This window comes from Macaca thibetana, chromosome 5 (assembly GCF_024542745.1).
Source record: "Macaca thibetana thibetana isolate TM-01 chromosome 5, ASM2454274v1, whole genome shotgun sequence".
NCBI lineage: Eukaryota > Metazoa > Chordata > Mammalia > Primates > Cercopithecidae > Macaca > Macaca thibetana.
The window spans coordinates 43,564,055-43,590,413 of NC_065582.1; the positions used below are offsets into that span (position 1 = coordinate 43,564,055).

At 42.3% G+C, this 26,359-nt stretch overlaps 1 protein-coding gene and 1 long non-coding RNA gene across 6 annotated transcripts in view; one reads left to right on the plus strand and one right to left on the minus strand.

Moving 5' to 3' along the window:
• SLC10A7 (solute carrier family 10 member 7) overlaps positions 1–13,864 on the plus strand; it is a 259,177-nt gene extending 245,313 nt beyond the window's left edge. The window contains exons 11-13 of one of the 2 annotated variants that reach the window (XM_050791779.1): positions 9,000–9,145; positions 10,907–11,017; positions 11,322–13,864. In XM_050791779.1, coding sequence (XP_050647736.1) covers positions 9,000–9,145; positions 10,907–10,990 — 230 coding nt within the window. In that variant the 3' untranslated portion in view covers positions 10,991–11,017; positions 11,322–13,864. The remainder of the gene's footprint in view (positions 1–8,999; positions 9,146–10,906; positions 11,018–11,321) is intronic. The other variant, XM_050791780.1, reaches the window with a different exon arrangement.
• The window catches only part of LOC126955335 (uncharacterized), a 101,462-nt gene extending 75,565 nt beyond the window's left edge, over positions 1–25,897 (minus strand). For 3 of the 4 annotated variants that reach the window (XR_007725891.1, XR_007725892.1, XR_007725890.1), the window contains exons 1-2: positions 25,765–25,897; positions 21,288–21,441 (exon numbers count right to left, since the gene is read on the minus strand). This is a non-coding gene — a long non-coding RNA (uncharacterized LOC126955335). The remainder of the gene's footprint in view (positions 1–21,287; positions 21,442–25,764) is intronic. The other variant, XR_007725893.1, reaches the window with a different exon arrangement.
• Between the last annotated feature and the right edge of the window lie 462 nt (positions 25,898–26,359).

Genomic DNA, 26,359 nt, shown 5'->3' on the forward strand with positions numbered 1-26,359 from the left:
CTAAATCTAAGTAGATTCGGTGAACCCAACCCTAGGACGCTGAGAAAATCATTAAAGAGCTCCAATTTGCATGTATCATTTAGCCGCACCTCATTTTGGATATGATTCTTTGTATAAAAAGGATAAAAATGTTCTCTTATGTGTCTCATAAAGCAACAGTAGAGGTTCCGATGCTGTGCTGGGGTCCTACCAAATAATTTGGCAGTTTTTAGTTAAAAATGGAATAACACACACAAAAACAGGGAAGCAAGTAAAACATAAACCACTGGCAAGGGTAAGGCAGAACAATCTGCGTATTAAAATACCATAGAGAATTTGAGCAAAGGACCAGTCACTCAGCTGGGGGCAATGAGAGCAGGTCACATGATCTGTGATCTTTTCCCCCTTCCTGGGGGACTCTGCAGAAAGTTGAGTTGCCAGCCTTTGGAAGGTTCCAGAATGGGTTTAGGGAAAGTCCTAGGATAGCCAGATTATGAACAGAACAGAATTCTGGGGGCTGTGCAGACTAAACCCACCTGGTCCAAAGAACCACATTGTAGGCTAGTGTAGGGGCAGCACCAGACTGATCTCACAGGCAAGTCATACCCACCGACCTGAAAGGAGGTGACCTTTCTTTTGACACCCTCTAAAAGGGAGAGAAAATTAAAATAACCAAACTGCTCACTGAATTCATTTTATCTAACGTCTTTTTTCATTTGACAGTGCTGCATTTTCCCACTGCCCTGTGTGATGATCTTGGTATTGGGTGGAATTGCTCTTTGCCTAACTTTGGCATGGTACAGTCTGTCTTGTCTCCCTATTAAATGAGTAAGAATGTAAGCTCCCATGAGGACAGGGAATTTTGATGTATTCACTGCACCGAGAAGAGTGTCCGGCACATAATGGATGAACACTTGCTATATACCAGACATTGTATATTATTTTATTCTTTATTTTTTAAAAATCCAAAAACTGACAAAGTGGTGCATTTCATACATGTAAAAACAGATTAAATAATAACTTGCCCAACCAAGGTCACACAGGTGGTAAATGGTGAACATGAGATCCAAACCCAGGGCTCTCCCACTTCTGCACCATGCTTCTTAACTGCTACACTATTCAGCCTCAGGCACACTACTGGATATAATCAATGATAAATCTCTGCTTGGAACACAGCTATTCTTACTAGAAATTAGCTTGCTTTAGGATAGTCCTAACTGAAAGCCTTTTCTAACCAAATTCCAAAGGCCTTGTTTTACCTTATCAATGCATCATTTCATACTCTGAAAAATGTGTAATTGCCCTTTTGTTTAGTTATTTGAGATAAATCAGTGGCTGTGAGTTTGACTTTCTGTGACTATTTTGTCTCTGAAGGGAAAGTCTGTGTATGTGTGTGCATGTGTGCGTGTGTGTGTCCATGTGCACAGGCATGTGGGGTGGGTAGGGGGCAAAGAGATTGGCATTTGGTGATGTCTGAAGAATGGCTGTGTTCCTCAGTAGCAACTCCCCTCCTGGATTACACTATGCTTAAAGGGACCATCTATACCAATGAATTTTAAAGGCAAACATGAGCTTTTCTGAAAGATTCACTAAAGAGGAAGAAATAGAATTCAAATAACAGTGTTAGGACATTTGGATGGTAAACTTATGGATGTTTCTAACTAAGAACAAACTAAACAAAAGTGAGAAATCACCATGACAACTGAAGAGAGAAGCAACTGGATTCCAGATTTGCCAGCAGCTCTCTCCAGAACCCAGTGAAAAGCGTGAGAAAGCATTTAAATGGAAAACAAGTCATGTAAATTCAGGCAAATTAATCTTTGAAAGACAAAAAATGATCCAGGTGATTGGAGTATACGATCTCGTGCTAAGTGGGAAAGCAAATGTAATATTAGACTTAAAAAGATACAACGGGTGTTTTTCAATATACTTTCTTGCTTACTCCATACTTCAGTGCTCATTTTGAATTTTGTGTTCCTTGGTCAGTCCAGTTTCTTTCCTTCCTGCCATATCAAATCTATTTTTGCCCTGTGAAATATAATCCTCTCCCAGAGGGATATGTGAATGCATTGTCTTTAAAGTCTAGTGAAGCAACTAGTATTTGTTCTAAATCCTATCTGTCTTTTTCAACATAGGAAACATTACTTTAGCACCTATTCATAAATAACCAATTATTTGTGTATTGAGCACCAGCCCTGTGCTTAAACATTGCAGGAAATTAAAATAAAAATATAGTATTTTGCCTATGTTCAGGAAAAATCAAAACCTACACACAAGAAAATAATGACAACATCATCAAAGGCTAAATTATGTGATGCATCTAGAACGAGTGCCTTCATTCTTCAGAAGAATGAAGAAATCAATAGGAAAGCCACCTTCATCATGGAGGAAAATATAAGACTGAGCCTTGGTGACCCCAAAGGATTTAGGTATATGGAGAAAAATGACAATATCCAGGCAGGACTCAGCTTTAACAAAGATTAAAAAGTGCCAGCCCTGAGCCAGTGACAGCAATTGGCAAGTGAAAGTTTGGTTTAATGGAGTTAACACAGCTTGGAGATTAAAGGCAAACACACTGGGGTCCAGTTCTGCCTCCACTGCATACCAGTGTAGGCCATTAGGCAAGGTACTGAACTGCTCTAAACCTCAGTTTACTCATTTTTTTATTGGGAAAATTGCCACCTACTTCCTAGGGCTGTTGTAAGGCTTAAAGGAGATGATGCAGGCAGAGCCCTTAGCATGCAGTAGTGCTTACATAATGGTGGTAGTAGTGTTTGTTTTTTACTAAAGTCGAATAAGTAGAGGATTTGATGAATGGGCACTGGAAAGTCATTGGAGTTCTCGGGCAGGGTACTGGCTTTAATGAATGTGGATTTGGGGAAGATTAATCTGGCTGTGATTTGTAGGATTGATGAGGGAAGAGTCTGAAGACAAGGAGTTATGTCAGAAGGCTGTAAGTGTAATCTTGGCTTAATTTTATGAGGAGCTGAATTAGGAAGATGGCAGTGAAAACTGAGGAGAAAAAGGAGTGGTAAATGAGGGAAAAAAATCTATAGAATTTGGTAACTTAATGTAGAGGTGGAAAGACAAATAGAATTTGTCAAAGATGATCCCCAAACTTTCGGTTGTAGAAAGCAGGTAAGCTAGTGACAGTAGGAGTTGCAGAGGACTGTGAGGGGCTGGAACTCACCCCTCTAATTGTATAAAGCCAACATGGTCGAGACAAATGCTGTGAGAAGGCAGTACCCAAGAAAGCAGGCACCTTTTCTGGGTTATTATCCTGATATCCCTACCGCCTAGACCAGTAACTCACATATAGCAGAAGCCCAAAAAGTATTTTGTTAATGAATGAATGAATGAATGAATGAATGGTAGGAATATAGTACACCTACACAAGTAAGTAAACTCTGAACAATAATGTAAAGTAGATCATTTTTATATTGTGAACAATAGAGCAGCTTCAGTGGAAGTTAAATAAAAGTCCGTATTTAATCTAAGAAGAAAAATGTCTGTTTCTCAAGGAAAAATAAAAAACTGTCCATCCAATAGAAAGTAGTTATTATTGAAGCTTGAACACTGATACAAAGGGAATTTTTTAATTCAGAGAACATAAAATAAACATATTTAAAATAGGAAAAAAACTTGTTCTTATACATATTGTTTTATCCTTTCCATCCTGGGTATAGGATAAAAGAAAATCCTTACTTGCTTGTTAGAAGAAAAAAGCTCTTACTTGAAGTTCCTACTTGGCAGATGTCAGTTGAAAGCTCTGCTTATGGAATATGCTGCAGTGTCAAACTCTGTTGGATAATTTTAGACAAATGTGTCATGTGTGACATGGAAATATGGCATGCTGTACATTAGTGATTTCCCAAGTGTTTGGATCAGGTAGTAATGTGCTGAGAAAGTGCTCTTTATCTATCCACACAGTGTACTTGTAGAGCAATGGGGAAATGCTTTTGGTGGAAATTACTTTAGTCAGAAAAAGAATCCATTTACAATATGTGCCTTCTAACATCTTTCAGACAATGCATTGTATTAAAGAGGCATTTTTTGATTAATGTTTTATAAACATTTTTCAGCATGACAGCTTAAAGTCCCTGTAAAATTGTAAATGCGTGCATAGTGTTCACTTCCATAAAGTCAAATGCCATCTCATAAAGTCTAGTTGAATCCTGTCAACCATGGTGACACAGAATCAGTACCTGGGAGCATTAAAATTAATTTGCTTCATTTATATTACTGCAGTGATAGGAAGATGAAAAGAGTCCTATATTTAAATTTTACTTTAAAAGGAAAACTCTTTCTAGTAAGTTTGTTTGGGTGTTTTAATTATCACTATTGTTTTTTCTAATTAACAAATGTAGTAAAAGTGGAGTGATAGTCTGCACAATAACTTTATGACAGAATCTGGAAAAATACAAGTTTATTCATTCAGCACACTCCTTTTGACCACCTACCATATGCTCAATGATGAGAAGAAACCATTGCTGACCCTAAGAAGCTTACAGCTTGGTAAAGGAAATGCACGAGAAGGAGGCAATGATAATAAGGGTAGTGAAGGTGAGGTTGGAATGTCCTGGCATAGGTCAGCATGGAGTAGAAAGGATCTAAAGGCCACCTTGGGACTTTGAGGATGGCTTCCAAGAGGAGGCAACCTAAGAACTGAGGGCTAAAGGATACAGAGGAGTTGGGTGGGTCATGAATGGATGATGAGCATCCTAGGCAGAAGGAGCTCAGGTGCAAAGGCCTAGGGGCAAGATAGAGAATGGCACGTGGCCAAGGATGGGTGAGAGGACCACAAGGTGCCCATCATGGCTGGAGCGCCCAGGTAAAAGAGCAGAGAAGTAGTGAGATTTAGAGTGAAAATAGTAAAAGTTTGGGGCAGGTCAAGAAGTCCTCTTATGCTCTTGTGCCACAGTTTAGGGATATCTCCTGTGTGATACACTTCTGCGTGATGTGACACGATCAGATTTGCACTTTAGAATGTTCACTCTGGTCACAGAGTAGAAAATGGCTTGGACAGGACAACTCTAAAGGCAGAGAGACTGGTTTGAGACTGTGGAAGAGGTGCTCTTAAACAAAGGTGAGGGGAATGGAGGTGTGAGTGGTCACCCATGTGCCCAGTAAGTTATGGAAATGCAGGGTTAGGTCAAATCCTGCTTCCCAGTATGTCTAGCCCTTCTATAGAGTACTTGATCAGTTACTTGAGTTCTAATTGAATGAATAAGTAAGCAAGTGAATTGGTAAGCGAGTGAGTGATGAGGACAAAAGAGTGGTGCATTACATAGGTTTCTGGAATAAGAGATGCAGCTGATTTTCTCTGATTTGACATGAAGAGCAAATGTTGCCGAATTCTTGGCCAGCTGACAGAAATCACAGTATGGCAAGTGCAGTGGCTTTTAGCAGGTTCTCAACCTCTCTCAACAATTGAGATGACCCCCAAGTTTCCAGTTGTTGTCCAGATAGTGCTGCTAACAGCAAAGATGCCTTAGAGAAGAGATATTGAGTTCACCACTTCCAAATGATTGCCACCATAGCATGGAACCTCGAACATGGAAAGTGTTAACTCTCACTCTGCTTATCCCAACTTCTCTTTCTATTCTGACCTTGGAGAAACTGAAGATGTACCAAGTAGATGCTTGGGATTGCAGGGAGGGGAAGCAGGGGAGAGGTTGAAAGAAAGTAAGGAAAGAAAAGGTTGAGATAAATAGATTTAGAAGAAACTCTAATAATTGAAAAGGAAAGTAGATCATTGAATGATTGAAAAGTAAGGAAAATTTTAAGTCCATAGAGCAATGGAGGAGATGCTTTTGGTGGAAATTAGTCAGAAAAAGAATCCATTTACAATATGGGCCTTCTAACATCTTTCAGACGTGCATTGTCTGAAATAAAATAAAGTTTTCTAAAACAAGTAACATATGACTCGAGTCGCTGGAGTGGGCCTCCCCCCGGCGAGTGACTGGCTTGTGAATCCACCACGTGAGAGTGGCATAGAGAGGATACATGAAAGAGACTTGGACCGTGACCTTTGGGAGCTATTTTTTTCTCTGATATATTTTTAAACATATTTTTAACATTATTCACTTGTGGGGGTAGAGATAGGAAATTTGATTAATGACTAGCAAGAAGGTATTGCAGGCACATAAAATGATAGGGGGAAATTCCTATTTAATGTGACAAATTTCTGCCTCAGCTGCAAGTGATCTTGGATCCCTTCTCTTTTTCAAGCAAAGGGAATGACTGTCATACAAGGCAGAGTAAGAAAAGGGCAACCAGGGTCAGTCAGCAAAGCAGAAATCACCCTTGGAATACAGGGAATTGTATTGTAAATAGTGTTGGAAAGCTGAAAAGGGAAATGGCGACAGTGAGGGAACAGGACAAATAAATGCAGAAAGTAGCTGGAGCTGGGGGACAAGGGGAGGAAGTTAGAATTCTCAGAACCTAGAAGCTTGGAGAAAGGCAGCAGAGCGGGTTCTCAGACATCCGAGGAGGGGCACTGCCCCGCTGGTGCTGTGGCCCTCAGGGGCACGATGAGTTATAGGCTGGAACCAAGTACCCCTGTGCCAGTGAAGGGGCCTGGCAGGAAGCCCAGACTGGAAAGAAATTCCTCCTCCTCCTCCAGCCTTCCTCTGGGACCCCTTGCAAGGAGCAGCTGACCAGGACAGGTGTTTGAAGAGTCCCAGCTTCCTCACAAGAGCAGTGGACAGAAGGGTGTGTTTGAAGGAGAGAGATAAGAGCTGAAGAACCAGCAATGGCTGGAAGAGGACTTCCTAAAACTTGACATTAGGGTCCAAAGAAGGGAAAGATGATTTATCCACCATAAGCTTCTTGAGGATCAAAGCTATGCCTTTGAATCATGGCTTCCTTGCCACTATTGGGGTAGCCCTAGCAGTTGCTTTTGACACATTTGAAATCACAGGGATGTGCTGGCGTGGGGAGCAGAGGAGTTTGACACCACACTGCCCCTGGAAGTGCTTCTGAGAGGTCTTCAAGGAGAATGAGTTCCGAAAGGATGGCTGGACTTGAAAGTGTTCTGCATGCCAGGCCCTCTCCCTTTTCACAGCAGCTGCAGTGCCTATGGCATCTGGAACTGACCTTACCTAATACAGGGAACTGGAAATTCAGGTTGCCTGAGTCGCAGTTTAGAACCTACCACTGAGAAATTTTCCTGACCACTAGGTGCTTCAGTTTCCTCATCAAAATTTTTGTTTACTTATTGTAGCAGCAGCATCTGGGACTGTCTCTATGGCTTCCCTTCTGAGATCACTTAAGCTTGCTGATGAATGAATGACACAGAGCCCAGATTCTTAGCTAAGAATAGACAACATAGGTGGTTTAGCCCAGCAGCCTCATATCTGGCGTCAGTCCTCGAATCTGGGGTCAGAAAGTCCTGCTCTGGTCCTTTTTAGGGACAAAATATCATCATACTTCTATCACTTGCTCCCTTTAGCCTCACATTTACTCCACTCCCATCCCCCAATGTCTTAGCATCACCTCTTTGGGCCAAGGAATGAATAATGTTTCTTGGAAACAGAAGAAGTTGTATTCAGATTTTATTTTCTCATTGTAACAGCTTTTCAAAACTATAATATCAGATGCTGCTTTTCAGCAATAGATTTTTAAAGCTTATTTTTTTTAAAAAAAAGGCCCTTCGTTTTTTATATTGCTATAAAGACAGAAACTGCAAAAAATCTAAGCATGTACTTTAGAAGCTCTCAGAGACTATGTTTGGGAACAGTTAAGTGTTTTCAGTTTATGGCAATGATATGTGAGGCTGTGAAAAAGAAAGCAACCATGAAATACATTTTTGCATAAAGGTTTGAAATTTATTAGAAGGTAAAAATAATTGAAAAAGCTAAGCCTTCTTTGTTGTGTTCTAATAAAAAGTTATTTATGTGCCATCATTGTACACGGTTAGGAGCTTGGGTCCTTTTCAGAGGCTGTTATCAGAGAAACAAGAAAGCTAGGCTATTAAAGCTATTCAGTTGAAAAAGCTGATACATACATAGCACTTCTGAAGACCGTGGCTGCATTAAAGCAATTAGTAATAATAGTTAGACTGCTAGTGTCTGAATTGTGTTAGCTATAGAAGTTCAAAAGTTATGCACTATAGGCAGCAGCTTATAAAATATACACACCTAGCCCTTGGTATAATAGGATAGTAGACTCATGAAGTAGTATTCATTTGAGTTCCATTAAGACATTCACTGTGGAGTTTAAACATTCAGCCCTAATTTTTTTTTTTTTTTTTGAGACAGGGTCTCACTCTGTCACCTAGGCTGGAGTGCAGTGATGTGATCTCGGCTCACTGCAACCTCTGCCTCCCAGGTTCAAGCGATTCTTCTGCCTCGGCCTCCCACGTAGCTGAGACTACAGGCGTGTGCCACCACGCCTGGCTAATTTTTGTATTCATCTTCCATAGACCAATCTGTATGAGCCTTACCTAATGATTGTAAAGCACTTTAAGATCCTTGGCCGAAAGGGAACATACAAATCCTTTATTAAGGTTCGGTTGACTAAAATGCCCTCCTACTTATAGCAGTGTATACCATACATTATCTTACCATATTTTTTTACTCTCAAAAGCAAGCTTTGGGACTTTGAACTGGTACCAGGCAGTTCTCCCTAAAGGCTAACAGGCTATCTCACTGTTAAGCAAGAAGAGATCCATTTTTAGCATCTCCCTCACCAATATTTTTCAGCCTTCTTAAAGAAACTCCATCACACACAGTCTGCTCTCCTCTCCTTGTTAGATAAGCTTCTAATTTGCAGTGAGAATTATTGGTACCCTTGAATACTGACCATTTTTCCACCTTATTCTAGTTAGAACTTTATGTAGTGAAAGGAAGATGTAAAGTTTTGGTGACCCATTTCAGACTTTCCCATTTCAGTTCTGTGAATAAACATGGGAAAATATGGTAATAACCTATTCCAAAGTTCTGATTTTGATGGAATATGTCTTTAATTTGATGACAGACTGAATTTGCTTTAGGTTTCCTGTCTTCTTTGTTCAACAGGAATTCCGATGCTGAAGATCGTGTTTGCAGGCCATGAGCATCTCTCTTTAATATCCGTGCCCTTGCTCATCTACCACCCAGCTCAGATCCTTCTGGGAAGTGTGTTGGTGCCAACAATCAAGTCTTGGATGGTATCAAGGCAGAAGGTGAGTCTCCAGAAAGATCTTATTTGGATCCAAGTGAGATTAAAGTGCTGTTCCTGAATCTGAACTGTTCATACACTTTAGATTTTGCTTGCATATCTTTGTTTTCAAGTACATATTTTCTTACTTCAATACAATAATAATGGTGCACTGATCCATTCCAATCTGAACAGGAGGGTTAAGGTTAAAGATCTTAAATTGTTATAAAAGACAGTTGTACTTAACATGCAGTTTTTACAAGCTCTTTTTAATTCATTCATATCGAAGGGCATATTATATGGAGTAGAGGTTCAGTAAATATACTCCAAATAGATACCTGCTCCACTCTGGTGCATACCATCTTTGCCTCACTCAGTCTTTCATCTGTGTCTTACTTCACATGCCTTTCCAAATAAGATAGAACCCGGCATTATCCAGATTGCCTACATTATTTTTAATTTTCCAGACATATAATAACCTATTTGTACAGCAAAACTGCATTTGGGCATTAAAAAATAAACTTTAACTAGCAAAGAAGTCCATGCAATGTTAATTTCACCACACTTAGAATCTTGTACTTATTAGATTTTTGTGGATTTCATTTCCTAAATTATCAACCAAAATAAGTAAACCAGGTGATTCACAAGAAGTTTGGATGATGCACATAATGTAGTAGCATCGATAGAACTGGCTCCTTCCCAGTGACTTGGACATACCAGGACTTATTTTGCTCTCTACACAAAGTAGTGACTGTTATCAGGAGATGTGTGGGAAGAAAAGACATCCAATGACAAGACCCTGTGTCATGTTCTTCATATCCTGAAAATGGGATGGCCACAGTACCACCTATTGAGCACTGTGTGTGCTAAGCACATCCTATCCTCTACCTGGTTCAGAGGATGGATTTTGGGCCTGCCTGCCTGGGCTCAGAGCTCAGGCTGCTGGCCTTCTCATCCTGTAACCTGGGGCATACTTTACTGAGCATCCTGTAGCTTAGTTTCTGCTGACTAATGATATCTACACCGTAGGGTTGTAGAGGATTACGTGGTGAGTGTTTGATAAAGCTAGCTGCCATAATTATTATCATCATTGTTCATCATTATCTACAGTGATGTTCACTGCAGGCTTTGCTCTCTCCATTTTATGGGTTAGGAAATGGGCTCGGGGAGTTGAGCAGCTGGCCTGAAACCATGAGGTAGTTCAGCCAGTGCTGGAGTTAGGACTTGAACACTGGGCTATTTGATCCCCAAAATCTTTTCCCACACCATGATGACACTCCAGACAGAAGCGTAACATCACTTTTAGAAGGTTTGCCCTCAGCTCCCAGGATCCTACCTGAGAAGTTGAGCCCATCCGACATGTTCACTAATTCAGTTATTTAACAAAATGTTAACATAAAAAAGATTCCTCTTCTATACTGGGCACCACTCCAGGCTCTGAGCCTCCTACTCAGAGTTGGTTGTGGAGCAGTTTACTACCTTTTTCTTTCTTTTACTATTTATCCCCTTTGAAATTTTCTATTTCTATTTATGGCTTATGTTTATCAGTATGTATGCACATTGTCAGTCAGAATTTGTACATATAGATTTTGACAAAGAACGAAGAAAATTATTTGAAAATCCTAATACTCATCAATATTATATAGCCATAGTGAACAGTAAATTAATCAGAGTGAATTTTTCTTCCAAACATTTAAAAGCTCTAGAATTTGTTCTGTAGACTAACAGAAGCATTTTCAAAAGGGAGACTAAATTGTACAATGTTGTTCATTTTTCCTTTGTGTAGAAACTACTCCAAACCAGGGGGCCACTGGCTAACTTGAATAATCCAGAAGGCTTGGAATATCTATCCATCAAATTTGGGCATTAAAATAAATACCAAGAGTCCATCCTCCAGGTATCCATGAGTGCCTCCTCTGCTTTGCACACAGTACTGATTGAGACCCAAGGCTACCGTCTAGTGCACAGGGGAACCATATGAGTAGCCAGGCCAGGTGCGGGAGGGGGAAATGACAGTCTGCTGGCCAGAGAAATGGGCAGGGAAATCTGTTTGTATCCAGAGGTTTGGATTATTGGTTTTATGATGCCATCTGGGTGGGCCTCTTCTTCCTTCTAGTAGCATAAATTATCTGGTGTTAATTGATGCTTTCACTTTGCTCATGGATACTGTCCAACTCTGAACATGTTTTCCTTCCTTGTAGGGAGTGAAGCTGACAAGGCCAACAGTATAACAAAGGAGATGGACTTTCTGTAGCAATGTATATATGTACAGGATTGTACATACTAGCAATTCTGAAGACTTGTACTTGTGAATGTTGCCTCAATGCATATTTTATTTTTTTACATAAAAATATGATATACTTGTTTAAGTGCCTTAAAATGTATTTGACAAGAGCGTTATTTCCAAAATATGCTTTGTTGATTACTGCCAGGGGTGATACAATATTTGGGGGTTAATTTTTTCTTTTTCCTAATGCAGGAATCAGTCATGGTAAGTGACAAAAAGCAAACATGCTTTCCCTGCAGCACCTTTGTGCAATACAACCCTATAATAGTTACTGTAATGTTTGAAATGAGGTCACACCATCAAGAAAATGCCCTTCTGATGACAGTGAAAATTTCCAAAGTCTTATTCACGCATACTTTGATTTACTGTGTGATTCTTTTTTTCTACGACTGTGACATGCCTCTTCCTTATCAACTCAGCGGGGGTCATAGATCGAATAGATGCTGAAAAGCGTAAGATATATGCATTCCTTGACATCATTTTTAAAGACATTCCTTCAAATAGTTTCCACACAGAAATTCTTCAGTCCCATTATGAGAGACTGTGGCGTTATATGTCTTAAATTTATTATAAGCTGCTTCAAAGAAAGGGCCTGAATGTTTGAGTGATGAGTGAAATTATGTGAAATTTTGAGTTAAACTCTGCGATTTGATTTTCAGGGTCTTTAAAATATATCTTAATATGTTCTTCCTCTTTATTCAATAATTTCTTTCTTACACTTACACACTCATAATAGCCAAATATGAGGCACAAAAATGTTACAATCAGTTTGAAAGCAGCAACAATTAATGGTAGATTCTATACACATTCCACAACCCAGACGAAAATGTTTTTCCTGTTACACAGATGTGCTGAGCACTTTCCAGATTGCCCCTGTTAGCCAAAAGCAGCCTGTTCCATCCTGGAATTCAGCACACTTAAGGCATTCGAGACAATTTATTAATGAAAATCTCCTTGGCAGATCTGACAAATGTTGGCAATATTTTTTAAAAGTTAAATCTTATTGCTCTTATGAATAAATGAAAATATAAAGGTCATAGATGCAAACAAATGTTACATATACACATTCTGTCTCACCACATGAAAAGAACATGCAAAACCATTTAATAACCAAAATATCAAGTAAAATCAGTTCCCAATTGGGCAGCAGCTTTCAAATGAGTATCCAATATTTGCTTCTGCTGTAAGTAACTGGACCGAAGTAGAGAGTGAAGCCACGTATAGAACTACAGGAACACTTTTCTGTGTTTCCTCCATGCCGTCCTGTCACAAATTCTTACACGTCCTGTCTTGATTTGATAGACAATATTGGCATCCTGGGTCTCACTGAGGCCGTGCTATGTCCTCAGCAGCTGTTCTTTGTTGTTTTGTTGTTATGCCCACAACAAAAAATCATTCCTTAGAAACTTAACCAAGTTTATCTACAGTGTAAATTTATATTATTGTTACTACCAGGTCTCATCTTTTGTCAATGTCATTGAAAGAAATTTCACGTGAGTTATTCTCAGTGTGAATTTTAAGGCTAATGCCAGACCCTGCAAAAAATCTGTGCTAACCAGGCTGTAGTATACACTGTTATAAAGAATTTTACTTGTGTCTAAAACTACAGTCATTTTGCTTAGGTAATTGTGTTTACCTATGGAGCACAGAAAGGCTCTTATGTTTTGTTCCTACAAGTTTCTTTGAATTTTGGAGCAAATGGAAATGTCTGTCTGTCTGTCATCTCTCTGCCCTATCATAAAAATCTTTCTCTCTAACATTAGAATACTGATCCCCGCCCCCAACTTATCTACCTCTATTGTCTAACACCTATAGTAGGTGTGATCATGGGATAAAATTCAACTGAAAATGCTATGATAACATTTTATCTTTTGCTTTAAAAAATGTGTTTTGTTTTCAAATAATCTTTACATAGTGAACTTTGGTGGCTTTAGTGATAATGTTTATGCCAATTTCTTTTTTTTTTTAACACAAATTCCTTGGCATATTTTTTCATAAAGAACAAAAAATAAAATCAAAATTTATTTTTAATTCATGCTTATTGGGATTTAATTATTCAGAGCTTAAGTATTTTGTTACGTTTATACACTGCAGAGCTATCTGTTTTATGCATTTATTTTGTCTAAACGTATTTATGAAAGAAATACATTAGATTATATTTATGTTTACTCATTTTTCCACCTGGATTTTTTTTAATGGTTGTTACAAAATTTGATTTTTTAATGGGTGATAATGTTGGTATTTTTATGTTTTTTCTTAGTATTAAAATTTTTGTGGGTTTTTAAAAATTCTTCCCTGTTCTGTTAAAAATTAACACACCTCTAGCTAATGTTCAGTGTTTGTTTATGCTAAATACCAAATTTTTTCAAAAGGATTGGTTAAGTAATAAAGTGGATTATTTATGATGACTGGAAGATGAAAATAATTATATGATTAAACAAAGAAATGTTTCAGAAATCACAAAAGAAACTGTGGCTTATTTTTAGTCTGATTTCAGATGGCCTTGTGATGCTTTCCTAGTGTCTTTAGATATCTCTTGATTCACTGCAGCACCGTTCTATCGTTTGTCGTTACATATACATAAACGTCCTAGTCTCCTGGGCATTTCTGTGAGTACCTCCACCACACCATGATGTTAACATCTAGAGGTAGCCCTTGCCTTTTTATGAGAGATACTTTCTCTGCAGCAGGGTTTAGGACCAAAAGGAAAACATACGCAGCAGAAGGGACAAAATGTAGATGATCTGAATTTCAGTTTTGAGAAATAGGAATGATAAACTTTATAGTGCCATTCCCAACCCTGGTGTTTCTTTGATGAGCAAGTTACCCTGTATAGAATTGCATACCTTTGTGTTCTTGTCTTTGCTGTCTTCTTGGCATAGAAATCCTCTTCCCCTGGAAGCCTGACAAAAATGTCACCTCCTCCATGAAGTCTTCCCAAGCCAGTGCCAGACTTGCTTCCTTTGATGTGTCCTTACAACATGTCCCTCAAGTCTTCTAAAACCTCTGCGTAGTTTAAATTGCTGTCTCCTCCAGTGCAGTAAACATTTCTGTTTTCCTACTGTGCCTCACAAAATGCCTAGCTCAAAGTAGTAGCCAAAAATGTGTATTGACTTTTCAGATAGTGATCTTAATAGGTAGGACATGAACCATCACAATTACAAGCACTCTTCTCTATATTGGGTATTATTAATTTATAAGGAAAACTGACTCTTTTACTACAATTCCTATTGTGAATAAACTGTGAAGCACTGCCTTGTGCTCCTCATAGGAATATATTACTTCATAGCTGTGTAAATACTAACTCTCCAAGGCAAGACTGCAGGTGTGATATGCAAGCAACTTTCATCTTGCATGCCTTGACAGAACAATAGACCCTCAGTAATTTAAGCTAAATCAAGTTAGATCAATCTGAATTGATGAAAGCTTTATATACATAAAAAATACAAGATTTCCTTATAGAAATTCTGATGTACTTACTTTAAAAACTAGATAAAAATTATCATCATCATTGGTTTGTATACAGACAATATATGAAAGGTCTTGTAAGATTTTCTTTAACAAATCTTAGTTGCACTATAGGACAGTTTTTCCCAAATGTGAGTAAAATGCAAAACCCATTTAAAGGGAAAAAAACTTTTGTAGACTCTGGAGAACTTCTCTTCAAACCTGATTATGAGAAACTCTGTTTGAACTCTGTGTATTGAACTCTGTCACTCTAACAGGGTGCAGTGTGGTTGTCAACACGAGTGCAAGCAAAGGCACTGAAATCACAGGGCCATGCTGAATCATAGGGTCCTCATCCAAATGACCTGAAATGGGCTCTCCCAGCTCTCCACCCACTCCTGAACTCTCCAGCATCTCAACTCCACGGCTGTTCTCTTCCGTGCACCCCATCTACCCAGACATGAAATTCAGCTCCAGTTACTTGATCGCTACAGAAGTCTCAACACACTGAATGTCTGGGGATGTACAAACCTTTTTTTTTTTTTTTTTTTCCTGAGATGGAGTCTCTCTCTTGTCGCCCAGGCTGGAGTGCAGTGGCATGATCTCGACTCACTGCAACCTCCACCTCCCGGGTTCAAGCGATCTCCTGCTTCAGCCTCCCAAGTAGCTGGGATTACAGGCACTTGCCACCACGCCTGGCTAATTTTTTGTATATTTAGTAGAGATGGGATTTCGTCATGTTGCCCATGCCAGTCTCAAACTCCTTAGCTCAGGCAATCTGCCCACCTCGACCTTCCAAAGTGCCAGGATTACAGGCATGAGCCACCACACCCAGCCTGGGGATGTGCAAACTTAAATGACTACTGGACATCCTGCTCCTGCCCATTTCCCAGCCACCTGCCATCTGGAATTTCTCACTGACCACCCCTCCCTCCCCAGAGGCTCCGTCCACCTTCCCTGTTACCCACTCTCCGTGCCCACCTCCCATCTTTTCTCTTCTCTCCCCAATCCCAAAATTCACACAAGTGTAGCTAGCTCTGTTCATTCTCTAACTTTCCAAATGTGCTCTAAGATCTATTTGCAATGGCCATGGGAAGCCTGAAAAAGCCGTCTTCCCCGAGATGCCTATATAACCTGACAAGCATCATCACTTCCACTTCCCTCTCATCTAGGCGAGCACACGCTTCTGAACTTGGAATGAGGCAGTATGAGGATTCAGGTATGTCCCGCACAAACTGTACCCTAAATGTCAGGGAGAGAGAAGGGAGTATTTGACTTTTAAGTACAGCAGAAAAACAAGCAAATGATATAAATGGCTAATTTATAGAAGACAAAATAAAAATGGATAATAGACATTTTAGAACATACAAACTTACCATGGATCAGAGAAATGTACATTTAAATGAGATACTATTTTTCACTTATGAAAAAGATTGACAACAAGTTTAAAGTTTCATAATATTCAAATACTGACGGAGTGTGGAAGAGGGCACTTCTGCCCTGTAGTGGGACTATAAATGAGATGGAATGTGTGGTGGGCTATTTAACACTACTATCCAAAGCTTAAATATATGCACCCTTCAACCCGACTCTTGCATTTCTGGGAGTCTACCCTGCAGAAATAAGTGCACAAGAGTCCATTGACAAGGATGTGTTCAGAGTATTGGTAAGACCAAAAAAACCACCCAAATTCCCCCATTCAGGGAAGTGTTTAAATAATCAATGGTGCATTCTTTAGAACATTTGGACCCATTTAAAGGAATAAGGGTAGACTACCTTGGAATAGCAGTATATTGTTAAGGGAGAGGGAAAAGTAAATTTCAGGAAAAAAAATACGCATTTTTGAATCCTATTTTTACAGATCTGATATTTTCATTAACTAAAATGTTACATACGTATAGGGACACTACATGCTTTGAAAACATTTGGAAGGATAACTACCATTTATTGAGCTCTTCCTTTATCCCTGGTACTTTTCCAGGCACTGAACATTATCTCATTTTACCCTCACCAACTCTATGATGTAGGTAGTAGTATCCCTGTTTCACAGATGAGAAGACTGAATCACAGACTAAGTAGCATGCCCAAAGCCACAAAATTATTAAGTAGGAGCATCTGAACAATTTTTAGACTATACTTCCCAGTGGTTACTTCAAGGAAGTAGGAATGCAGAGGTGGTGTATAATTTTACATTTTACTTTTATCACATTTTGGAGGGGTTATAATAAGCATGTAACACAAACTGGTGTGACCTCTCCTTCTACTTGAGGGAACAGCATAAGTCATGTCTAGGCTATCGGACTTGGTCAAGAAAAACATCTTTTTCATCATGAGAAAGAAAGAGGAAGCCTTAAGCACAACCTAGGTCGGTGAAGGCAAGACAAGAATCCAGTTGTTCTACAAAGTGAGGTGAGCGGAATTTGGGGTGGGAGTAGACAGCATGGGAAGAAGGGCTGAGGCGTTCAAGAATGGAGAGAAGGGTAGAAAAAAGAGAAGTAGAAGCCTTTAGCAGTAGACTGTTTAGCAGTATGGCTGAAGACTGAGGAGGATAGACACAGGAATGTCGGATGGCAATAATGGCAAGGGCCTCCAGAAGACAGCGACTAGATACATTCATACACACAGAGCATTTAGGAGCAGGCCTGGCACATACTTAGTGACCTGTGTGAGTGGTGACGGTGGCGGTAGTGGCAGTGGTTGCCATCAGCAGCAGCATTATTTAAGTTATTTGCACTTTTTGCAGTTCTAAGACACGTGTGTCCCCCAACTTCCTCCCCACTCAAAAAAAAAAAAAAATTTAATGAAAATCTGCCTCACATCAGAGCTTTTTGTTCATTTGGGAGAAAATGAAGTAAAACGTTCAGCAACCACCAAGAGGGTATATGGAGGAGAGGAAGCAAGCATTCCAGTAATAAAGACACCAAGTCATAGGCAGGAATTCTGTGCATGAGACGATCAGAAGAATGGAAGCTCCTGGAAATTTTGGGGAGAGAATACTTCCCACAGAACATAGAATTCATTCTCAAACCATTACATCCAAATATAAGTTAATACATATTCAGATGGAATGGGGGATTGTAACGACAGTTGCTACAATTCATACTAGTTGCTCTGATTTGCAGCACTTGCCAGTTGCTAGAGTATAAATGCTCCTGCCTGGGCTGGTTTCAAGCTACCAGCACGCTTCTGCTGAAGGCAGAGTTAGGAAGAGATGTGCACCATTGGCTCTCACAAGACCCCAGCATACCTCTACACGACAGGCCAGTACTAAATTTTTACTCGAATTTTTCATTTAATTCTTTCAACAACCATAGTAGGATATGTACCATTATTATCTGCATTGAATAAGTAAGGAAACCGAGGCAAAAAGTAAGTAGGGAATGCAAGCCTCACAACTCTTTCAATGGTGGAGTTGGGGTTCAAATTCAACTTTTCCCGACTCCAAGAGCCCACATGTCTAACCACTAAGTAGACTCCATGACAGCCCAAAAACCTCACAGTTCTTGGAAGATCTTATTTTCTCATGTGCTAAAATTCTGGAAAGTCTCAATGATTCTGAACTCCTTGAGCTCTGCAATGAAAGTTTTAATACAGGATGTTCTCTCTTCATGTGGAGTGAGTCAAAAGCCCTACAACTCAGCAATTCCAGACAGTTGGAAGGAAAAAGCCTTGGGTTGCTGACATACATACCAGGTCTCATGGTTCACTGGTAGTAGAAGACAAGGTGATGAGGAAATGGACCCTGCCCTCCACCCTAGAAATGGATCATTTCCTTGTTATCTGCTATTCCAAACTTGAAATTTTTGCAACCATGTTGACTTGTGCTCACTGCTGGAAGTTCTGGACTCTGATTCTGTGTGCTCACAGAGCACTGCTGTCAGCGTGGTCACCCGGGCTGTTTTTGCCAACATGGCTAGAACTTTCTCAGTTTCTTTTCCACAAATAAATGTTTACCAAGACTTCCAACTCTGGGCCCCACTGCTATTATTACCTCATGTGTGGTGCATTCTGACAATCCCCCTCCCTCTTAGCAGCTAATCTATGTCCACGCCTGCGAAGTCCTGTGCATGCCTAAGAAGGAGCCAACTGTCACTTATAGAGTTCACTTATCTGCTTATGAAGCCAATCTGAGAATTATGTAACATTATAGGATTGTTATTAGGGTCGAATGAGATAATTCCAGCAAACAACTTGTTACCGTGCCTGGCAAGAACTCAATAAGTGTCAGCTATGATTGCTATTCAAGAATGAATGGGCAACCATATTGGGTGTGTGGAGTCAGAAGTGTGTTGGCAGATGTCAGGCTCTATTCTGCATGACTTCTAATCTTTGCAAAAGATCGATGATGGTGCCCATTAAATATTACTAATCAAGTCGGGAAGTGACCAAGGTGTGAGTGTTCACTTCATTAGTTAATGAAGACACTGGATTCCGGATTTTAAGATGGCTGCAGCAACAGGCCTCCCTGGCTTCCAGCAGGCCTCCCCAAGAACACAAAGGGGTAAGTGCATATGGAAAGTCCTCCAGGCCCACTGTTGTTGCTTGCCTTTTTCCGCCTACTCTAAAGAACTCCAAGTAGAGATTTTGCCCAACTCCTCCAAATGCCAGCTGAGAACTATCTGGTAATGCGGCTGACAGACAGAGCTACCCTCATTGACTCCAATTGCCTAACACCTGTCAGAGAGGAGCTCCAACTCCGGGGCTGCCCCTAGGGCAGTTGCTTGGTGGTCACGGCCCTCCCAGAGGGCTGCACCTTCTTCTCTAATTGTGTCCAGGATGAACTGTCACCTTTCCACTCCATCAGTTGCCACCATAACCCAGGAATGGCTGGCTGTACCCTTCAAGGCCCCCTTTTCTGCTAACCCTTTTAGTGTTACCATTTCTGGAAAATCGGCTCTCAGATCCTTCTTCCCATACCCTGTGTTCTCCCAGTGGGAACATCTGAGCCATTTGCATGTCAGCCACTTTCTGTAAACCAGCAAGACCTCCCGAATCTGTTGCCCTGAGCTCATATTTTTAATTGCACTTGGTATCTTCAGGCACCTCTAACCCCACATGTCCTGAGTGAAAATTCAATAACCTCTTTCTTTCCCTATGTTCCATCTTCTCCACTAGCTTCCTCTGTAGGCATAGCAACCACATGGCTCTCCTCCCCCTCAACCTTCACGTCCCACTTTTTATATCCAGTTAGTCACCAAATTCTATTGATTCCATCTGCAAAACCCCTTTTTACCTCTACCCTCTTCTGCTTCCCACTACCACTGTCTTAAAAATACCTTTCCCAGCTATTCTTTTTTCCTCCAGTGTTGCCCCTGTCCAATTCATAAAGCCCTTTGCTGACAGTTATCAATCACCTACGAGGTGCCAGACACTCTGATAAATACTTTACCCATTTAATCCTTACAACAATTTTTGACATTGGTGTAATTATTCTCATTTTACAGATTAGAATGTGGAGGGCCCATGAGACTAGGTTCCAAGTTCCACAGCTTATAAGTGGGAAAGCCTAGATTCCAGCTGGGTCTCTGATGTGGCCAACACCTGTGCTTCCCTTCACTTTACCTCTGCTCTAATTCCCAGGCTCCCTCTGCGCTTCCCACCATCGTGAGACATAGGCCTTCATTTTCAACTGGCTACTGAATTTCTTCACTTACTGTTGATATGACTTATCAGGTTGTGCCAGGTTTTCTTTGTCAACATGTCTCTTCCCCTCCAAATGATTAATTTCTTCAACGGGAACGTTATTTTGTTTATGTCTATAACCCTGATAGAACACTTGTCTGCTAGGAGAAACTTCAATAAATGTTTAATAATGAGTTAACCTTTAAGGCCCTCCAGTTTGCTTTTCTGATTCTGGAGGACAGATACTTTCCACCTGTGAAGCACTGTTTTCGGAGAGGGGTGTGTGACTCTTAATTATCATTCAGTGAATGGGGGATCATCATGTTAATCATCTATGGATGCTCCTGAAAGGGACTCTTTTTTCATGAAAACAATCGGTATGAATAATGACAATTTCAGCACCAGAATACTTGACACCCAAAGAATCTAGACTCAGTATTACTCCAGACCCACACATCTGGTGGCTTTTGCATGGGAGCCGTCTGGCTGGCCGACAGGCTGCAAAGATCCTGAGAGGGTCAGACCTTGGCTTCACAGGAGCACACGGCTTTTGGCCTCATGCTAATCACACCGCAGCCCTACCATCCCGTTTTTCTTCCACCTTTCATTTCCCATTCCCTAAGACACTAATGCATCTTCTGCTTGCCCAGGGACATCAATCACTTAGCCCCAGTGCTAAGTCAGGATCTAACCAAACTTCAGCTGCATGAGGAGAAAGCATGGGCAGATGTGAGAGAGAGTCCTGGGCTGGGAGTAACAAGGCACAGGCAGCCGGTTATTGTAAAGGAAGCCCTACATCAGGCCCTGTTACCTCTGGGTCATGGGTTCAAATCCAGCCAGGCCTCGCCTGACAGAAAATCATTACCAACTCTGTGTCAGGCTGCTTGACAGATGGGAAATGAGTTTCTGTCTCCATCCAGCAGGCAATTGTCCACATCACACTTGGCACTAAGCAGATCTCGACTCTGTGGAGACAGAGAAGTCGTACAAAAGTCACACAGTGTCAAGGCAGGTCTCCGAGGTCGGGCCGAGTCCACGTTTTGGCATCTCTGTGTGTGGGTCTGACAGCTCCCTTGTCTCACCCCTTTCATGAGCACTTTATTAATCAGCCAGTTTTTGGGTTCCCCCCCTCTCCGAAGACATTGTTTAACAAGCAGTTTGAGGTAATGGAACAACTGAGAAAATCTCATTCTGCAGCACGGAAATAAGGTCAGCCAAAATCACAACAGAAAAATATCTACAGCGAACATTTTTATCCTTGGCCCTAAATTGGGTTCAATCGCTTAAGTGCCTCAAAATTTTCAACACTGTAATAATAAAGGAAACTAATTTCCAGAGGAACCTTCGGGACAGAGTCCACCTCACCTCTCCAGTCCTTCCACCCAGTACCCCACAGTAACTCAGTCCTTCCTAGAGATGCCCAAAGGCACAGGGTTGGACTTGCAGACTGTAGGGAGTGGGAGTTCACACATGGATCTGATTCCTCAATAAACAACCTCCCTCCCAGAAGGGCCACAGTGATATGACCCTTTGCTGATATTTGCTGATATGGCAAGGTAAAGACAGCTTGGCTCTGGACGGCTGATCCCCTAGTGCTCTGCCCGAGAGCACTCATGTGGGGAGGGCCAGCCTGTTCATGCCAACAGTCGCCTGCCTGGTCCTGGAGTGTCCTGTCATGCTACTCACCTCAGACTCCACAGTGACGCCTTGAATGAGCTCACTCCTTTACAGCCCAGAGAAACCTCAACTGGGCAGGGCTGAGCTGGGGCTATGTCCACACAGAAGGCTCAGGCTACTGAACAGGGTAAGCGGGGCAGGGCAGAGTGGCCTTCACCAAACAACTCTTCGAATGAGACACATTAGAGACCTCTCTCTTCCTCCCTCCTAGAACCATCTAAGCCACCAATCTGAAGGCACTGCAAGTTTGAAAAGACCCTTCTTCCCTTCCTGTGCACAGACATGCCTTCCCACATCCTCAGAAAAGTATCCTCCAAATACACAGTACATTTTTTTCTTACCATAACCCCCGAGTGGGAGGAACTCAGCCACCTCTGGGTGGTTCTAGCAAACCAGAGCATAGTTTTATTCAGCTCCACATTTCCGAACTCCCTCTCCTTCTCCGGGGCCGTGAAACCTGACAGCACTCTGCAATTTCATTCTTGGCCCTTGGAGGATTTCATCATCAGAGGTGTCCTGTGTAATTCCTCGGGGGAATTGCTACAGAACGCCCCATCCTGGATCATTCCAGAAACACTCAGTCCTCCCGAGGGTCTCTGGGTCTAGATAGACAAGCCCACTCATCAGTTTGGGTCCGTCCCCAGGGAGTTTGCAGTCCAGAGATTCCTTGGATCAGCACGGGACCGCCTGCATCTTCCCCTCTGCTGAGTGCAGCGGGCAGAACAGTGGACAGGCCCTGAGGGTGGAGTGGTGGTTCCCACAGCTCTTGTGGGAACCTGGCCGAGGTGTGTGGTGGAAACTTCTAAGCAATTCCTAGGAGTGAAGAGCCAGGGAGCTCACTGTCATGTTTCTGTCTCAGGGATACCCATTTTCTCCTCCTCTCTCTGCCCCCTACACTGGGCTGGTTAGGATGCAGCGAGTGGTCCCCCGACCTGAGCTCCATCCCACACCCTATATAGATGAATTGGGGAGAAGAAACCCAAGCACAGGGGCCGCACAGAAGCGCTCCCAGGAGCACTGGCAACAGGGCCAGGGCCTCTGCTCCTGCCTGTCTCCCCTCCCCAATTTCTTACTGCCCTCCTCAGAGTTTTCTGAAGCAATCTTGCAAAAGAAGTCCACAAACTCCCCTGATGCATCTTTTCTGTTCCTACCCTCTGGCCGACACACTGGTATTATTAAAGAGAGACAACCCCTATTGTACCTGCTGGTGTTCACATCCACCAGACATTTTGAATACAGATTGCCTGCGCACTGAGCGTCATGGGCGAGGCTCCGCATCCGCATGCGCAGTCACTAGTCCAGCATATGGCGCCACTTCCGCCAACAGGTTGAGCAGGAGCAGCTCCGCGCTCATTGAGAAAAACCCAGAATGGAGTCCAGTAAAAGGGGCGGTCTGCAGGACACACCTTGTGGCCCCCCTACTGTTTGCCTGTTCCATGTTCTCTGCTGCCTTAGCCTTGAGATCACAGAGGAACTCTTCAGGGCTCCCCCGGGCACACCTGACTTCTCCCAAAGAACCCTCAGTCTACTTTGAGATGCAACCTCTAGGCTCACCCCAGACAGAGCAAAAGGGAACAAGCCGCCCGCGCACATTTCCTGAACACACAGAAGGTTTCTGAGAGTTGCTTCTCTGCTCACACGTGGGCGTGCACAGAAGGGATGCCCCCCAAGAGGGGTGGGGCGGAGATGCAGGCTGGGGGCGGAGATGCAGGCTGAGGTCAGAGCGCCCGAGACCGCCATGGCCAGACCGCCATGGCCGTCTGGAAGGCCCTGCTGCTCCCAGGGAGTGCACCCCTGCTCGCCCAGCCCCTCGCACAGAGCAGCCCCTGCTACTCCGAGACCCCCACGCGTGCAAGAGGTGGCAGCTGCCTTTGCGCTCTCCAGCTTCCTCCTCTAGCTGAACTTCTGGAAGAATGAGTAGTTCCAAGGGAAGTCAAGGGGCTTGCCTTGACATTCACAGAGCCTGTTTCCGAGGAAAGGCAAGAGGCAGCATCCTGTTCACACCGAGCCCCGAGTCCAGTGCACAGCAGATGCCCAGTAAAACATGATGTGGGAGAGGTGAACTGATTCTGGCCCCAGCCCCACCGCCAGTGCTGTGGGACCCTGTTGAAATCTCTCCTCCTCCCTGGGCTTGGTGTCCTTCTCTACAATGGGGCTGATGATGATGACACCCACACAGGGCTGTGTCCAGGATGAAATGAGGTCACTCGCATGACTCAGTGATACAGACTCTAAAGGATGACACAAATGTCAGAGATGGGAAAGTTGAGTGCTGTGTATCAAATATGCTCCAGAAATAAGGTTGTTGTGGCTATAAAGCAGCTCTAATTTCTCTGTTGACATTCTTCTATTCATCAAGTAATAAATTCAAGTTGTAGGAATGATCTGTCCTTCCCACCACCACCAATGGAGCCCAGTAAAGCTATTTTCTTCTTGGGTGAAAAAATATTATATATTATATATATTATAATTTTTCCTTAAATTGGGCTGTGTGAAAAAAAAAAAAAAAAAAAAAAAAAAAAAAAAAAAGAAGAAAAAAAAAAAAAAAAAAAGAAGGCGGGGGGAGTGCTTACCATTGCCCCAGACAACCCTGGCTGCACAAAATGTGCCGTGTCCTTCCAGCGCCAAGACTTGGCCTGTCTTATTTACACTTATTTACATATCGAGTGAGATCTCCATGGCTGCCTGCCTGGAAGGCCTATTTTTAATTGTGTACTCCCCAGTCACCCTCTGACCCTTCCTGGCTCTTTTCTGAGAATTTCCGGCCACTGCTAGCTTGTGAGGGAAGGGCAGAAGATGGGACTCCACGGAGAGGATCTCAGCCAAGGCCGAATTTAAACCAGGGGCCCCTAAATCAGGACCCCGCATTCCCTTCCAAGGTGCCTCTCCTTGCCCACTAGGGCTGGCCCGAGGCGGGTGTGGGAAGACAGGGATCTGGGCGCCAAGGCCAGCTTCACAGCTTGGGCAGCCAGCTGCATCCCATGTGGACAAAGGGATGGAGACGAGGGAAGCAGCTGCCTTCATGCTCCCCGGCTTCCTTCTGGAAGAATGAGGAATCGTTCCAAGTGGAGCCAAAGAGCTTGCCCTAAATTTTACATGGGTTTTTTGTTTGTTTGTTCCTTTTAAAAGCAAGACACATTTCCTAGACATAGCAATAAAATATGTATCTATAAACATTTTCCAAGACTGCCCTCTAGTGGAAATCTGGAGGCAGCAGCACATCTTACAAATCAGCGCTTTAGATTCCAAACTTCTGAATAAACTAAGCACTTTCCGGTGAGACCTCCTTCACACGTGACCTGAAAGCATATCGTATTTCTTCCTCGGGACCCTAAAATGGCACATGCCTTGACTGGAAATGAAGGCTGCCGTACGTCTTTAAAAAGAAATTATGGTTTACATTTAGAACTGAAATCATAATGTTATGTGCACGATGTTTTAAAACTTTAAGTGCAGGAAAGTGTGTTGAATAGAACAACGGAAGAGAGCCGTTGGTTGTATCCTAGGCTGTGCAAGTGTTACTGGCCGAGTGCTTTTATTTTGGCTGAGGAAGGAGCCAAGGCTGCAATAACATCCAGCCCTAAAGGCCACACACACTGCTGGGTTTTTACCTTGGAGGATGTGGGACAATGAGTCATTTGTGCCTCTTCCTGGTTCTTCCTGGCCAAGGTCAGCTTTCCCACTGGAACCAAGCAGCTTGGCCCAGGGCCCGAGCCGTCTGGAGCCTTTCAGTGGTGCAGAGCCCAGGGAGAGGGTGTGGCCCCACCCCACTCCCCCCAGATGGCCCCAGTTCAGGCTCTGAGGCAGCCCTTGTCCACGTCATAAAACATTCACTCTGCTCAGTTTAGCATAAAGGGCCTCCTGGTGGAGGCCTGGTGAAATCGGCCATCCTTAATAAAGGTTCCCAGGCAGAATTCTGTGAGGAGGAAACTTGAAAGGTTTCTGATCATTGTCATCCTTTCTGGTGAGCTTTGCAAAGATGACTAAAGGCGTCCCTTTGTGTTGGTTCTGATACCGTGTAAACCACTGCCACTACTAGTAATAATTAAGCAACTACCATTCATTTATGTTTCCATTCCACAAATACATTTTGAGCACCTGCTCTTAGCAGGCATTGCTCTAGACTCTGGCCACCCAGACAGACAAGATTACTAATCTCATGGAAATTACAGTCTAGTGAAAAAGTAGACAATATACAAATACTAT